The sequence below is a fragment of the Myotis myotis genome, unplaced genomic scaffold, assembly GCF_014108235.1.
Source record: "Myotis myotis isolate mMyoMyo1 unplaced genomic scaffold, mMyoMyo1.p scaffold_m19_p_6, whole genome shotgun sequence".
NCBI classification, from domain to species: domain Eukaryota; kingdom Metazoa; phylum Chordata; class Mammalia; order Chiroptera; family Vespertilionidae; genus Myotis; species Myotis myotis.
The window spans coordinates 84,577,133-84,591,471 of NW_023416368.1; the positions used below are offsets into that span (position 1 = coordinate 84,577,133).

Here is a 14,339-nt window from a genome sequence, read left to right on the forward strand (position 1 = left end):
CCTGGGGACTCCCGTCTGGAGCTGGAGGAGAGGAAGGGCTGACCCCTCCCCTCTGGCAGCTTGCTGGGGGCTCTGTTGGCTGAACAGAGAAGTAGGAGACACTCATGGAGTCTTCAGAAGTTTCTTGGGCGAGGCTGACTTCCCCCCTTTTCCTCGACTCCATCATTCCTTCCTTCTTGCCTCCTTCACCTTAGTTCAAGAGGATGCTAAACCGGGAGCTCACACACCTGTCAGAGATGAGCAGGTCAGGAAACCAGGTCTCTGAGTACATCTCCTCCACGTTCCTGGGTGAGTGAAGGGCAGCCCGCGCAGGGGTGCACACCTGGGCTGGAGGGCCCCCCCAGACCTCGGGTCCTGTTGCCCACCTTTGCCCAAGGTGGACTCTGACTCAACTCTCCAAAGCTCAAAGTCACCATGGTCAAGAGTTCCCATACTCATGATGCCCCCAAATCCAGTGGGACCCTAACTTCTGTAGAACACCACATTTCAACTGAAAAGCTCTCCCAAACTCAGGGGAACCCCCATGGAACTCTGAAACTCATGACCCCAAGAAACCCCCAAACTCAAATAGAATTCCTAAACTTGATAATACCTCCAGGCTGAGCCCTGGCCGGGTGGCTCAGTAGGTTGGAGTGTTGTCCGGATGCGCCACCGGGTTTGTGGGCTCGATCCCTACTTGGGCACCTGCTGGAGCCAACTAATGAACGATGAATGCGGGGCTTGGCAAGTCTATGTTCCTCTCTCTCTCTCTGTCTCTCTCTGTCTTCCTCTCTCTCTTCAACCAATACTTGTTTTAAAAAAAAAAAGATAAGAAAATGCCTCCAGGCTGAAAAGCCCCACAAAAGTCTATAGAATCTGCAAACTTGGAGTCCCCCAAATTAAGAAGAGCCCCCCAAATTCAAGAGAGATGTCTAAACTCAGTAGGGCTCTCAAATGTAAGGAAACTTCTGCCCTGAAGAATCCACAAACAACCTCCAAACTTTAAATAAAAAACCTTCAGGCTGAAAATTCCCCCACATTCAATAGTATCCCCAAACTTTAGGTAATCAAACTCAACAGACTTCTAAAGCTTAAGAACCGGAAGAGATTCCCCAAACTGAGGAGCATTTCCTCTCAGGGTCACCCTAATGCAGAGTACCCCGCCTTTATCGGAACCCTCAAGCTCCTGGGCATCTCCAGTTCACCCTACCCTCTGAACTCGAGTCCAAGCTGGGAACATTCCTCACAAACGAGGGATTTCACCCTCACAGTTTATCACCAGAGGTTCCCAAAGTCAGGAGATGTCTACCCCACCCCAAGTTTAAGAGAAGGTTCTGATTTTCAAATGCTCCCACCAGGGGGGATGTGGCTGTGCCAAGTTCTGAGAGCCAGCCAATGGGAGCATGGCAGGCAAATGACCCCAGTAGGGCCCTGTCATTGACTGGGGCGGGGGGGGGGGGGGGGGGGGGGCAGGTCACAATGGGTGGCCCTGACTGGGCTCTGGAGGCCCCTTGAAAGCTCAGGAAAAAGGCTCCAGGGCCTACCTGCCAGGCAGACTGGTGTTACCCAGTAGGGGTGGGGGTCCATGGAGCGGAAGACCATCCTTCTCTCCCTCCTCCCAGCACTGGCCACCCCCACCAGTACTCTCCGTCACCATGGAGCTGTCTTCCCAGCCACCTCCAATCAGGGCAGGCAGCCTCTCTAACATCCCCACCCCACTTCCTGACTTCCATGCCACCCCCCTGCCAAACCTTGCGATTGGACTGGGGCCACTTCCCAGCTCCTGGCAGGCCCCAAAGTCCCCACCCCAGCCCACCAACTTCCCAGAAAAATTCCTACCTCCCCTCTGGTTTCCAGCTATGAGTAACCAACAGCATGACACCCAGAAGGGGTCTTCCATCCTGGGCAAAACTTCCCAAAGCTAATGGGATGGGGGCTGAGGGCCAGATGAGGGGATCTCTGAGGGGGACCCATGCTTGCTCTCCTCCATCTTCTACAGACAAGCAGAATGAAGTGGAGATCCCATCGCCCATGATGAGGGATGGAGAAAGGGCACCTCGGCCGAGACCCTCCCAGCAGCCCCCACCCGCGGAGCCACAGTTCCAGCCTATGTCTCAGATCACGGGGGTGAAGAAGATGACGCACAGCAGCAGCCTGACTGACGCCAGCATACCCCGCTTTGGGGTGAAGACAGACCAAGAGGAGCTCCTGGCCCAAGTGGGTGGGGGCCCAGCAGGGGCTGGGCTGGAGAGGGGTAGGGTTTCCTGGGGAAGGACTGGGTGTTGGGTGAGCCTGAGATGCGGATTGGGGTGGATGGGTCCCCAGAGCATTCCTATGAAACCTTTCGTAAACTCACACGGTGTAAAATGAAGCCGTTGCCGTTAATTTATGTGTCTTTATTTGGTTTACGAGAGGCCCAGTGCACGAATTCATGCAAGGGTTAGGTCCAGCCGGTTCGCCCCGATCGGGGTGGGACCAGCCGGGGGGAGGGGCCTCGGGCGATTGGCTGGCCTGCCCTGCCCCCTGGTTGAACTCCCGGTCGAGGGGACAATTTGCATATTAGCCTTTTATTATATAGGATGATCAAAACACTTAATTACATCCAGTTTTACATGACGTGTAACACCCTTACAAGCTCTCTCAGGCTCTTCTGACACTTAGGACACATCTCGCTAATGGTTGCACAGGATGAACTGAGGTAAAGCACAGGTGCTCACAGACGCAGTTCACAGCTCGGGCGCCTGGATGCCCAGGTGCCCGTGCGGTCCTGGGAAGGAGCTTGGCAGGGCCGCTCGCTGCTCAGGGTGCTGCCGCCTGGGTAACCGCTGCTGCAGAACAAAGGCCAAGCACTGTTTTCTGCTTTGGCTTTTCACCTTTTTTTGTAAAGGCAAAAACCCTCTTTGGATTTCCTTCGGTGAGCAGAAACAGGTCCTAATGGAGGTCTGTCCTAAAAGCCAGGGGCATGACAGGAACTTTCTGAGACTCTTGGAAGCAGGGGCGAAAGGAGCTAAGCAAGGAGGTGGTCTCCGTTGGAGCCTGGCCTCAGCTGGGCCTCACGGGGAGCTGTGAACAGCACTGCAGAGGGGAGCCCACCTTGAGGGGAGCGCGCCGGCCTCTGTAGTCCCGTGTCATCACTGTCTGGGGGCTGCCCAGCGGGGGTGGCATCGTCCCCTCCATGTAGCTCCTGTGGGGGCAAAAGCAGTTTTCTGGAGAATGGGGCAGCCGTGAGCCTTAGAAGCATCAGTCCCAGCAGCGAGGAGGTGGGCCAGTGGCCGGGGAAGGGGATTTGGGCAGAACCCCAGCAGTGTGCACTGCAGGCCAGACCTGGGCTTGGCGTCTGACTCTTCCGAGAGACCTTGAGCCGAGGGGCCCTTGCATTGATTTGTACAGTAGACGTGCTGCTCTCTCAGTGGCTCACTCCTCCGACATTTACTGTAGCCCTCTGTGAGCTGACCCTGGCTCGTGCTGCCTTAGGTCCCCCCCCTCGCCCCTTCCCCATCCCCCCATGCGCTCTGCTGGGCCCCCTGCTGGGCCCCCATCCTCTTAAGCTGGCACTGTTCTGGATCCTGGGAAGACGTGGAAAATTAGCCCATGTTTCCTTCCTCCTGGCCCCCATGAGCAGTTTCGCTCGAGGCTACAGGGTCTTGGGTAAGTCACATCCCTTCTCTGCCCCTGTCAAATGAGACCAAGTGCCTAGTGCAGTGCCTGGCAGATGATCATCACTCCACAAACAGCCGCTGTGGTTGCTTTGCTGTTTCTCCGCCCAGTAGGCCCTGGGCTGTAAATTCGATACTACTGAGCATGCCACCCACGGGGTCAGCAATAGAGGCGCTACCTTCAGACCTAAGCCCTCACAGGCTCCTGATGTCTGGCCTCCATCTCCTCCAGGAGCTGGAGGACCTGAACAAGTGGGGCCTGAACATCTTCCACGTGTCAGATTATGCCAGGGGCCGCTCCCTCAGCTGCATCATGTACACCATATTCCAGGTAGGGGGGCGGGGGGCTGAGTGGGGCCGGGCGAGGGGCAGTGTGAGGGAGGGGCTCAGGGCGGGGAGCTAAGGGCTAGTGGGGGTCGCCGCCTCCCCATACCTGTCCTCAGGAACGGGGCCTCCTGAAGAAGTTCCACATCCCGGTGGACACGATGGTGACATACATGCTGACTCTGGAGGACCACTACCACCAGGATGTGGCCTACCACAACAGCCTGCACGCCGCCGATGTGCTCCAGTCCACCCACGTGCTGCTGGCCACACCTGCGCTGGACGTGAGCGCCGCCTCACCCCGCCTCCCTAACCGCCCCTCTCTGACTGCCCGTCTCTGACTCTGGGTCTCTGACCTCCGTCTCTCTCTGACCCGGTTCCTCTCTCTGATCCTTCTCTGTTTCTCTCTGAGCCCCCATCTTTCTAACCCTGTGTCTCTCTGACTCCCTCCCTCTGCCTCCAGGCTGTATTCACAGACCTGGAGATCCTCGCAGCCCTCTTCGCGGCTGCCATACACGACGTGGACCACCCCGGGGTCTCCAACCAGTTCCTCATCAACACCAGTGAGCGCCCCTCCACGAGGGGGGGAGGGGGGAGAGCCTGTTGGAGTGGAGGTGGGCGGGTGGGTTGGAGTGGAGGTGGGCGGGTGGGTTGGAGTGGAGGTGGGCGGGTGGGTTGGAGTGGAGGTGGGCAGGCCCACCTGTGCGCGCTCTCTCCCCCTGACCTCCCGCCCCGCCTGGGCAGATTCGGAGCTGGCGCTCATGTACAATGACGAGTCGGTGCTGGAGAACCACCACCTGGCCGTGGGTTTCAAGCTGCTGCAGCAGGACAACTGTGACATCTTCCAGAACCTCAGCAAACGCCAGCGGCAGAGCCTGCGCAAGATGGTCATCGACATGGTGGGCGGGGCGGGGGCAGACCAGGAAAGGTCGGCTTTGAGGGGTGGCACCATGGGAAGGTCTGAGTTTGAGACCCAATGGCCCCTGGTGGGGGCGGGGGAGTCTTTTGGCGGGACCTGTGGGGACAGGTTGTGCCCAGTGAAAACTTGAGAAGCTCCGGCCCGCACAGCGGTCTGGTGGGGAGATCCAGTGGCCCCTGTGACAGCCCCCTTGTCCACAGGTGCTGGCCACCGACATGTCCAAGCACATGACCCTCCTAGCTGACCTGAAGACCATGGTAGAAACCAAGAAAGTGACCAGCTCAGGGGTCCTTCTGCTGGACAACTACTCCGACCGCATCCAGGTGCCCCCTTCACACATCATAGAAGAAGACTGGTCCCCTCCCCTCCACCCTTCAGATCTGGGCTGCTCTCCAGCTCTCTTCTTGCCCATCTTCCTGTCTGCTTTTCTCTTTCCCCTCCCATCTTCCCCTTCCAATCCCCACCTCCCTTCCCACCTCCCCCCACTTCCTACCATCTCCCCCAATTCTTTCTTCCCTTCATCAACGCCTCCCTGCCCCTCCCTGCCCCCATCTTCTCCTCTCCCCCACCTTCCCCTCCCCTCTCCCCCATTTCCCCTACCTCTCTCCATCTCCCCCACACCTCCCTCCCTCCATTTTCCTCCTTCCCTCTGCCCTTTCCTCCATTAACCCCTTCTTATCTCCTCCCTCCTTCCCCCACTCATCGTCCTCTTTATTGCTCTGTCTCTCTGCATCTTCCCCTTACCCACTCTCCCCGCTATGGGGGAAGGTAAGGAAGCCCGAAGCCTCCCACTGGGTCAGGAGGAGCATGGCCTCTGAAGGTCCCGTGCCCCGTGCAGGTCCTGAGGAACATGGTGCACTGTGCGGACCTCAGCAACCCCACCAAGCCGCTGGACCTGTACCGCCAGTGGACAGACCGCATCATGGCCGAGTTCTTCCAGCAGGGCGACCGCGAGCGGGAGCGCGGCATGGAGATCAGCCCCATGTGCGACAAGCACACAGCCTCGGTGGAGAAGTCTCAGGTACAGTGCAGGGCACCGGCCTCCCCCCATCCGCCTGGAGCTTCAGGCCCAGAAGGTCCTGACCTGCTCCTCCACAACTTCAAGTCTTTGTTCTTTTTCTTACGATGTTTGTTTGTTTTTTAATATATATTTGTACTGATTTCAGAGAGGAAAGGAGAGGGAGAGAGAGAGAAACATCAATGATGAGAGAGATTCATTGATTGGCTGCAAACCCCACACTAGGGATCCAGCCAGCAGCCCGAGCCGGGAATTGAACCATGACCTCCTGATTCATATGTCAACGCCCAACCACGGAGCCATGCTGGCAGGGCATTCTTTTCTATCTTGATGGGAAATACGCAGCACTTTCTCCTCCACAGAACAACCAGACTGAGCCTCTGGCACACACATCCTCAGACAGTTCTAACTCATTTGCAGCAACTGCCATAGGATCAGTAATACTTAGCTGGCCCTTAGTTACAGGCCTTATGCTGATTCAGCCTGTTTCTGATATCCTAACTTGGCCAGTGATACGGTCCCCGACTTTTAGAGGATTTTGAAATAAGATGCACTGACTTGTCTACATGTGCTGATTAATTTAACAAGAGGGACAGGAGTGCTCTCTCATCAAAACTCAGCACTTAGGTGTGAATGTAAGAGGTTCTCACCCTCCCCACGTCTAGTCTCCTCCCAGTGAGACCCACCTTTTCCAGTTCGGTGTGTGTGCCCTTCTAGACTAGGATTACCCAGCTTGGCTGTGTTGGCAGTTGGGACCAGGTCATTCTCTGTGGTGGGGGTGTCCTGTGCATCGTATGGTGTTGAGCAGCTTCCTTGGCCTTCACCCACTAGATGCCAGGAACACCCTCCCCTTTCTAGGCATAACAGTCAAAAATGTCTCCAGACATTTTCAAATGTCTCCTGGGCCTGCAAATCATGCCCATCCTTGATGAAAGCCAGTTTCATAGCTTTTTTATGTAGTTACTAGAGGCCTGGTGCACGGATTCGTGCACTGGTGGGGTCCCTCGGCCTGGCCTGCGCCCTCTCGCAATCCAGGACCCCTTGGGGGATGTCAGAGAGCTGATTTTGGCCCGATTCCTGCAGGCCAGGCCGAGGGACCCCACTGGTGCACAAATCTGTGCACTGGGCCTCTAGTATGTATATAAGATCTTTGGTTAATCTCTTTCCATCCTCCCCCCTCCCCCTTCCCTCTGAGATTCATCAATCTGTTCCATGTTTCCATGTCTGTGTGTTGAGCGTCTGCCCCCTGGTGGTCAGTGTGCGTCATAGCTACCGGTAGAATGGTTGAACGGTTGCTTAGGCTTTTATATATATAGATTTTAACAGGCAACTTACCAGCAGTGGTTCGTGGGTTTAGCTTTTTGAAAAAGATAAATTATATCAATATATACCCATTTTATACAGCTTTCCTTTTCTTCTTAACAATGACTTGGAAATCTGTCCAAGCTATTACAAACAGATTTAGCCCACCCCTTTTCACTACTGTATAGTATTCCCATAGATGTATGTTGATAAAGGTTTGTGTGGTCATTTCCCTGCTGATAGACATTTAAGTGTTTAGGAGTTAGAAATTCACAGTGAGTCAAACAAAACAAAGCTTTCTTTTTTCTTTTATACAAGGAAAGTCTAGAGAAAGAGAATTTGGCTCTCTATGGCTCCACAAAATTGGCAGGTACCTGGAGCTTTCAGTGTTTCTCTTCTGCCATTGAAAGAATGGGGCTTCAATCCTCAGCGATGCCTCTCATGATCACAGATGCTGTCGACACCCTCTCTTTGCAAGGGAGACTGGGAAATGTAGTTTTCAGTGGAAGCATTGTGTCCCCCAAGAAAAATAATCCATTAAAAGTAGGGAAGATGATATTAGTCTCAGCCTGCAATGAAGTTATTTCCAGTTTTTCTTTGTTGCAAAAAATGCCATTATGAATATCTGTGGGTACCACATTAAAAAAAAAAACCCCGCCCTGACTGGTTTGGCTCAGTGGATAGAGCGTCGGCCTGCGGACTGAAGGGTCCCGGGTTCGATTCCGATCAAGGGCATGTACCTTGGCTGCAGGCGCATCCCTAGTAGGGGGTGTGCAGGAGGCAGCTGATCGATGTTTCTCTCTCATCAATGTTTCTAACTCTCTATCCCTCTCCCTTCCTCTCTGTAAAAAATCAATAAAATATATTTTAAATAAATAAATAAAAATAAACAATGACTCCCTAAAATAGCTTCTTTAAAAAAAAAAAAATCCCCAACTGATGTACATATGGAGGTGTTCCCAGTTTTTGTTTATATCTCATATGGTTCTTTTTTGTTATTTATGCAAGAATTTTTCCAGGGTGGATTTGGAAAAGCAAGATTGCTGGGTCACATGGTATCAACATTTAACTTTTATTAGATCCCTCAGCATGGCGGGGCCGTCTTTACCACTGCGGCCACAGGTTCATCCTTCTTCTCCCTTCCCCAGGTGGGGTTCATCGACTATATTGTGCACCCGCTGTGGGAGACATGGGCCGACTTGGTCCACCCGGACGCCCAGGAGATCCTAGACACCCTGGAAGACAACCGGGACTGGTACTACAGCGCCATGCGGCAGAGCCCGTCGCCGCCGCTCGAGGAGGAGCCGGAGGGGCCGGACCACCCAACGCCCCCTGATAAGTTCCAGTTCGAGCTGACGCTGGATGAAGAGGAGGAGGAGGCGGCGTCCTCTGCCCTGGGTGCAGTTGAGGTGCAGGAATTATTCATGGCTCAGCATGCATCCCCAGCGGAGGAACCGTTGGATGTCGATGGCCAAGACGCATCCACCGAGGTGGACGGAGAGGAAATGCCCTTGGCACAGCCAGCAGACAGTGTGCCTGTGGGCCAGGACGAGTCCGCATCCCCAGATGCGTCGGTGGATGCCATGGGCTGCAGCAGCCCCCACGCCCTGTCTCCGGAGAGGCCCGCTCTGCCTGCCTTGAGGACCCCACCCACTCCAGAGGCTGCCCCGGGCCTCCTGGGCCTCCCCTCCATGGCAGCCGAGGTGGGGGCCCAGAAAGAGCATCAGGCTGCCAAGAGGGCGTGCTGTGCCTGCACTGGGACATTGGGCGAGGACCCACACACACTCCCAGCCCCTGGTGGGTGGGGGTCTGCTGGAGGCCCTACCTGAGCCTCAGCCTCTACACCCTCTTACCCTTCCTGCCTCCTTTCACCACCATCGTCCCCCGACTGCCTCCTTCACTGCCTCAAAGACTCTTCGGCCTCCTGAGAAAAAAGAAAACAGAAAAGTGGGGTTTTTTTCTCTTTTCTTTTTTTCCCCTTTCCCCCCCACCCCCAACCCAACCCAGGGGGCACATTTTGGAGGTGGGGCCTGGGGAAGGAGGGGCTGAGGTTCTGGAAGGGGTTTTATTTTTGGAATTTTCATTGTTACATTTTTAGAAAAAAAAAAAAAAACAGGGAAAAAAAACAAACAGGATGAAACACAGCAACTGTAGATGCTCCTGTTCCCGGCTCCCCCCCCCCCCCCACCCCGTCCGTCTCCAACCCCACCCCACACCCCTCCCAGGCCCCAGGCTCAGTCTTCCAGCCTCTGTGGGCTCTCCACCTGAGCCCAAGCAGGCGTAAGGTCTCCTTCCAGGCTCTTCCTAAATTTGGAGGGTTTCTAGAATCCAGCCAGGGAATAGCCATTCTGGGCAGGGGCCCAGTGGGGCGGGTCACTGTGAGAGGCCCCAGCTCCAGCCCCTCTCAGGCTCACTGCCTCCCCGCCAAGTCTTCCACCTCATTTTGCACAAACCTGGCAATATTGACTCGGGGACAGGCTTGGGGATGCTGTACAACTTAGGATGCTGGGAGGGGAAGGTGTGAGGGGGACATTTGCACCACCGGCCTGGGGTCTGCGCTCTGAGGAGGGCCTGATCCACTTGCCACCCCTGTCCCCTTCCACTTTGGGTTCCGTTTGACTTTTCTCCATTTTGGGGGACAGCTCCAAGCTGCACCCCCTTCTTCCAGCTGCTTCTCCTCTTGTTTCTGCCTTAATGATTCTCATGGCCATAGGAGAGGGTTGCAGTGGCTCCCACTTGCATCTTGGGTGGGGCGGGGCCAGACCCAGAGCCCCATCCTAGGCATCCCCCCAGCATCCTCCTGCCCGCCTCCCTGACCCTTTGCCCTAGGAGGAAGCAATAATGGTGTACACCCACATTCCCTTTCTGGGCCTCCTTCCCTACCCTGGCACCAAAGTCATTTCTCCTTTGTTCCGCCTTGCCAAGCCGCGCCCTCTCCCTTAACTATTCCCCAAGCAATATGACAGACAGATGCAAGGCCATTTCTCTCCAAGCCATGGGGGACTGTTTGGAAGGAAGGACCCCCTCTTCCCTTGCCCCTACTCCTCGTGGCCTGGTTCTGTAGATGGGTGGGGTGGGGCTTCTCTCACTGCCCCCACCCCTTCAATTCTGAGCACATGGTACTGTAGCCCCCCCCCCCCCCCCCCCGCAGCCTTCCATCCGTCTGTCTATCCCACTGGGGAGTACTACCCTCTCCCACCCTCATGATACTGTACAGGGTTCATTTTTGTAGCGAAAGTAGTTTCTGTCCTAGCCGGCAACCGGAGTGGGCCTTTTTTTGTTTGTTTTCTTGTTTTCCTCTCTTCCTTTTTCTTTGTACATACTGTAAGGTTGGTTTGTAAATTTATTCTACAGAGGCAAAAAGGGAAAATAAATGTGCCCTTCCCCGGCTGACCCAGTCAGGGAAGGAAGGGTGGGGATCTCCCAAGAGGGAGAATTCCTATTCCTGTTGTATTATATCAACTGTACCATAGACCCCAAAAGGGTGGGCTCGGCGCTGTTTGATGGGGAGTCGGTTCATCCAGGGGGTAAGGGCTGGGCAGAGCCTGTCCCTCCCCCTGCCCAGGGCTGGGCTCGACTGGCAACAGTTGAGATGGACCATCCCACCCCCAATCAGGGCTCCTCTCTCCATGGGGGGTGCACAAGTCCCCCGGGAGGTACTCCAGTTTATCCACTTTGATGGTCAATCAATCAGTCCATTGATCGATAATCTTTCGATCTTGTCTCCAATTAAACCGAGGCTTTCACCGATCTTCCTGGCTAATGTGGCTTTCTTTCCCACCTGGTCCTTGAGGTGCGCCTCTCCAGCACTGCCTGCCTGGGGCGGGAGGTGAGGGGAAGGGGGCTCTGACCCTATCCCTCCCCAAGGACATAGAACTTGAGGGGGTTGCAGGGAGCTTGGCGGAAAGCAGCTTCCAGGCATGGGCTAGGGCCTGGCACAGGGAACTCCAGATTGTAAAACGGAGGTTGAGACCAGGCCGTCTTTGGAAGCCAGCAGACCCAGGTGACCTCGCTTCCGCCACACAGAACATGTCTGACACGACTCTTGGGTTCTTCTGGAATCTCAAATCACCCCTGGAAGCCTCCAGGAGGCCTGATTGACACCTTCACCATGATTGACACCTTCTGGCTGCCAGGTCATGATAAAAGGTTTCGGGGCAAATTCTGCCGTGTAGACGTTAAACTTGATTAGCAAGCACAAGAGCATCGACACCTGTAAATCCCATGAATTCCCAGCATTCTGTCCATGTTGGTGTTGCAACCTTCATGTTGCATGAAAACAAAACCAAGGAACAAACCTGAACAATTTTAAGGCAGGATTCTGTATTGCTTTGGGCCTGTTAGTCTTATGGGAATCAGGCAAGCAGATTCCTCCAAATTAATGACTGGACAAAGAACAGGCTTGGGTTATAAACTGTTTTCTAATTTGTTCATACAAGGTTAGGGAGTGCACCTCATATTTTAACCAATCCACATATTTTAATACTATTAATTCCACCCATGGGAGCCCCCTTTTCCCACCTTTATCAGGCTAATTAATGAGCCCCCAATTTCACCTATTCAATGGTGCTGCATTGTCTCATGTACCTAAAGGTTGCTGGTTCAATTCCCAGTCAGGGCATATGCCCAGGTTGATCGATGTTTCACTCTCACATCTATATTTCTCTTTCTCTTCCTCTCCCTTCCTCTCTTCTCTGAAAAATCTTAAACAACAAAATCACAAGCGGTGCTGACATTCATTATGCTAAAGAACAAAACTTCCCAGGTAGATAGAGATATGGATAGGGGAAGTGTTTGTGATGTGGGCTTTTGGATTAGAATACTGGCTGCCTCTGGGATATAATAAGCAAATACACACACACACACACACACACACACACACACACACACACACTGAGTGGTTAAGCACCATGGGATCAGTAGATGTATATATTACAGCTTGTGTGTTTTGAAACAAAATGAGGGCAGCTTCTTTGAATCGAAGGAAAAGCTGACACCTGCTCTGCCATCCATCACGAGCACCAGAGACCAGTTTGGACCCCAGCTCTCGCTATGTGCCTCAGGTATGATCTCTCTGACCTCAGTTGTCTCATCTGTAAAATGGGATAAAAATCTCAGACTCATGGAGTCAGTCTTGAGCAGCGCTGTCCAGCTGAAACTTTCTAGCATGGGAACGTTCTATGTCTGCCCTATCAGCATAGCAGCCACTAGCCCCATGTGGCTATTAAGCACTTGAAATATCACTAGTGCAGCCCTGACCGGTTTGGCTCAGTGGATAGAGCCTCAGCCTGCGGACTGAAAGGCCCCAGGTTTGATTTCGGCCAAGGGCATGTACCTTGGTTGCGGGCACATCCCCAGTGGGAGGTGTGCAAGAGGCAGCTGATCGATGTTTCTCTCTTATCGATGTTTCTAACTCTCTATCCCTCTCTCTTCCTCTCTGTGAAAAATCAATAAAATATATTTTTTTAAAAAGAAATATCGCTAGTGCAACTGAGAAACGAGTTTTAATTTTCCTTTACATTAAATAGTCACATGTAGCCAATGGCTACTGTATCAGACTGCACAGTTCAGGGACTTACATCTGAGAGGGATGTGGAGGATTTAGCGCATCAAGGTTTGTATGCTTGACTGCGGTTTAAAGATTCACAGTAGATGTCCTGGCCCAGAGGAGTGGAGGCAGCCTGGACCCAGAGTGGAGCAGCAACGCTGGAAAACTAGCGAGAAGTTTCCAGAGAATCTGAACTTTGTGCAAGAAGCAGAGAGGAGACCAGCTGTTTCCCCAAGGGTGTTTCCAAGGGAGGCAGAGTCGGGGAAAGGGTATCAGGATGGGGGTCGGGGGCAACAATACTCACCCCCGGTTGCAGGGGATGGCCAGGTGGGCCCGGCAGCCTTCTTCCTCCAGGCCTCGGTCTCCCCCAGAGTGAAAGGGCAGGCGTGATGTCCCAAATGTCTCCAGTGTCGGACAAAGTTGACAGGCTGAGAGTGTTGGTCAAAGGGCAGAGGTGGCATGTGACCATCACTGGCTCTTTACAGCCCTCCTGATGGGTAGTTCAGCTTTCCTCGGGGCGACGATGGCCAAGGGCAGGGAGGCCTTGTAATCTGAATAGGGCTGGGTAAACGGGACAAGGGGTGGAGTCAGTTTATTCTCTGAAGTTGACACCAGCCGCTGGCAGGCTGCAGAGTCTTAAGCAAACAGCTCCGCCTCTCCCAGCCTTTCCAGGGCTCTGATCTCATTCGGAGGATTGTTTTATTCACTCTCCAGCAATCCTGGAGGTGTGTACTCTCATAGGCTCTATTTTGCAGAAGAGGAAACTGAGGCCATGAAAGGATTTCACAATGTTGGGAAAATACAGGGAAATAAGGCCAGGATCTCACTTTACCTGGCGACTGTTCCACAATGATAGCTCCGTGATACTTTTATATTATTACCGCTATTTTATTTCACACGCACAAAATCTTGAGATGTGGGTAATATTTTTCCCTCTTTCACAGCATAAAACTATAGGGAAGTGCAAATGAAAAGCACTGTAGTTCCTTTTTTTATATATTGGCAAATAATGAATATATAAACCGTTCTGGGGTGGGCAAAGCACTTTTATAGCTCGTTAGTGCTAATGGAAGTTGACACAGAGAACTTTCCAGAAGTGATCTGTCAATATTTATAAAAAACATAACAACTGTGCATGCATTTTGATCCAGCCATTGCAGTTTTAAAAGTACTTATCCTAAAGAAACAGTTGGATGAAAACCATAAGATGCGGGTACAAAAGGCCCACTCTGGTATTGGTCAGAATATTGAAGAATTATTAAAGACCCAGATGTCCAACCTAGGGAGTCATTAAAGTATGCTTTGCCGGCACAATGGAATAATATGCAGCCATTAAGAACAATAGGTAAGTGCTGGCCTGTGTTTCTCAGTAGTTAGCATGTCAGCCTGTCCCTGAAGGGTTGAGGGTTCGATTCCCAGTCAAGGGCACGTACCTGGTCTCTCTCTCTCTCTCTCTCTCTCTCTCTCTCTCTCTCTCTCTCTCTTTCTCTCTCCTTCCCTTCCTTCCTTCCACTCCCTCTAAAATGCAATGGAAAAATATCCTGGGGTGAGGATTAAACAATAAGGTGAGTCTACATTGAAATGACAAGATGT

General features: G+C 53.2%; 1 protein-coding gene and 1 long non-coding RNA gene across 6 annotated transcripts in view; one reads left to right on the plus strand and one right to left on the minus strand.

The window, feature by feature from the left end:
- The window catches only part of PDE4A (phosphodiesterase 4A), a 45,167-nt gene extending 36,104 nt beyond the window's left edge, over nt 1-9,063 (plus strand). For 3 of the 5 annotated variants that reach the window (XM_036313529.1, XM_036313526.1, XM_036313527.1), the window contains 9 exons: nt 195-288; nt 1,979-2,196; nt 3,868-3,966; nt 4,079-4,243; nt 4,423-4,522; nt 4,704-4,858; nt 5,079-5,201; nt 5,717-5,899; nt 8,347-9,063. In XM_036313529.1, the coding sequence (XP_036169422.1) occupies nt 195-288; nt 1,979-2,196; nt 3,868-3,966; nt 4,079-4,243; nt 4,423-4,522; nt 4,704-4,858; nt 5,079-5,201; nt 5,717-5,899; nt 8,347-9,027 (1,818 nt within the window). In that variant the 3' untranslated portion in view covers nt 9,028-9,063. The remainder of the gene's footprint in view (nt 1-194; nt 289-1,978; nt 2,197-3,867; nt 3,967-4,078; nt 4,244-4,422; nt 4,523-4,703; nt 4,859-5,078; nt 5,202-5,716; nt 5,900-8,346) is intronic. The other 2 variants (XM_036313528.1, XM_036313530.1) reach the window with 1 other exon arrangement.
- LOC118658267 lies at nt 8,257-14,010 on the minus strand. The gene is made up of 2 exons (XR_004968263.1): nt 13,051-14,010; nt 8,257-9,122 (listed from the first exon to the last, which is right to left on the minus strand). It is a non-coding gene; the product is annotated as an uncharacterized LOC118658267 (long non-coding RNA).
- Nucleotides 14,011-14,339: the final 329 nt, after the last annotated feature.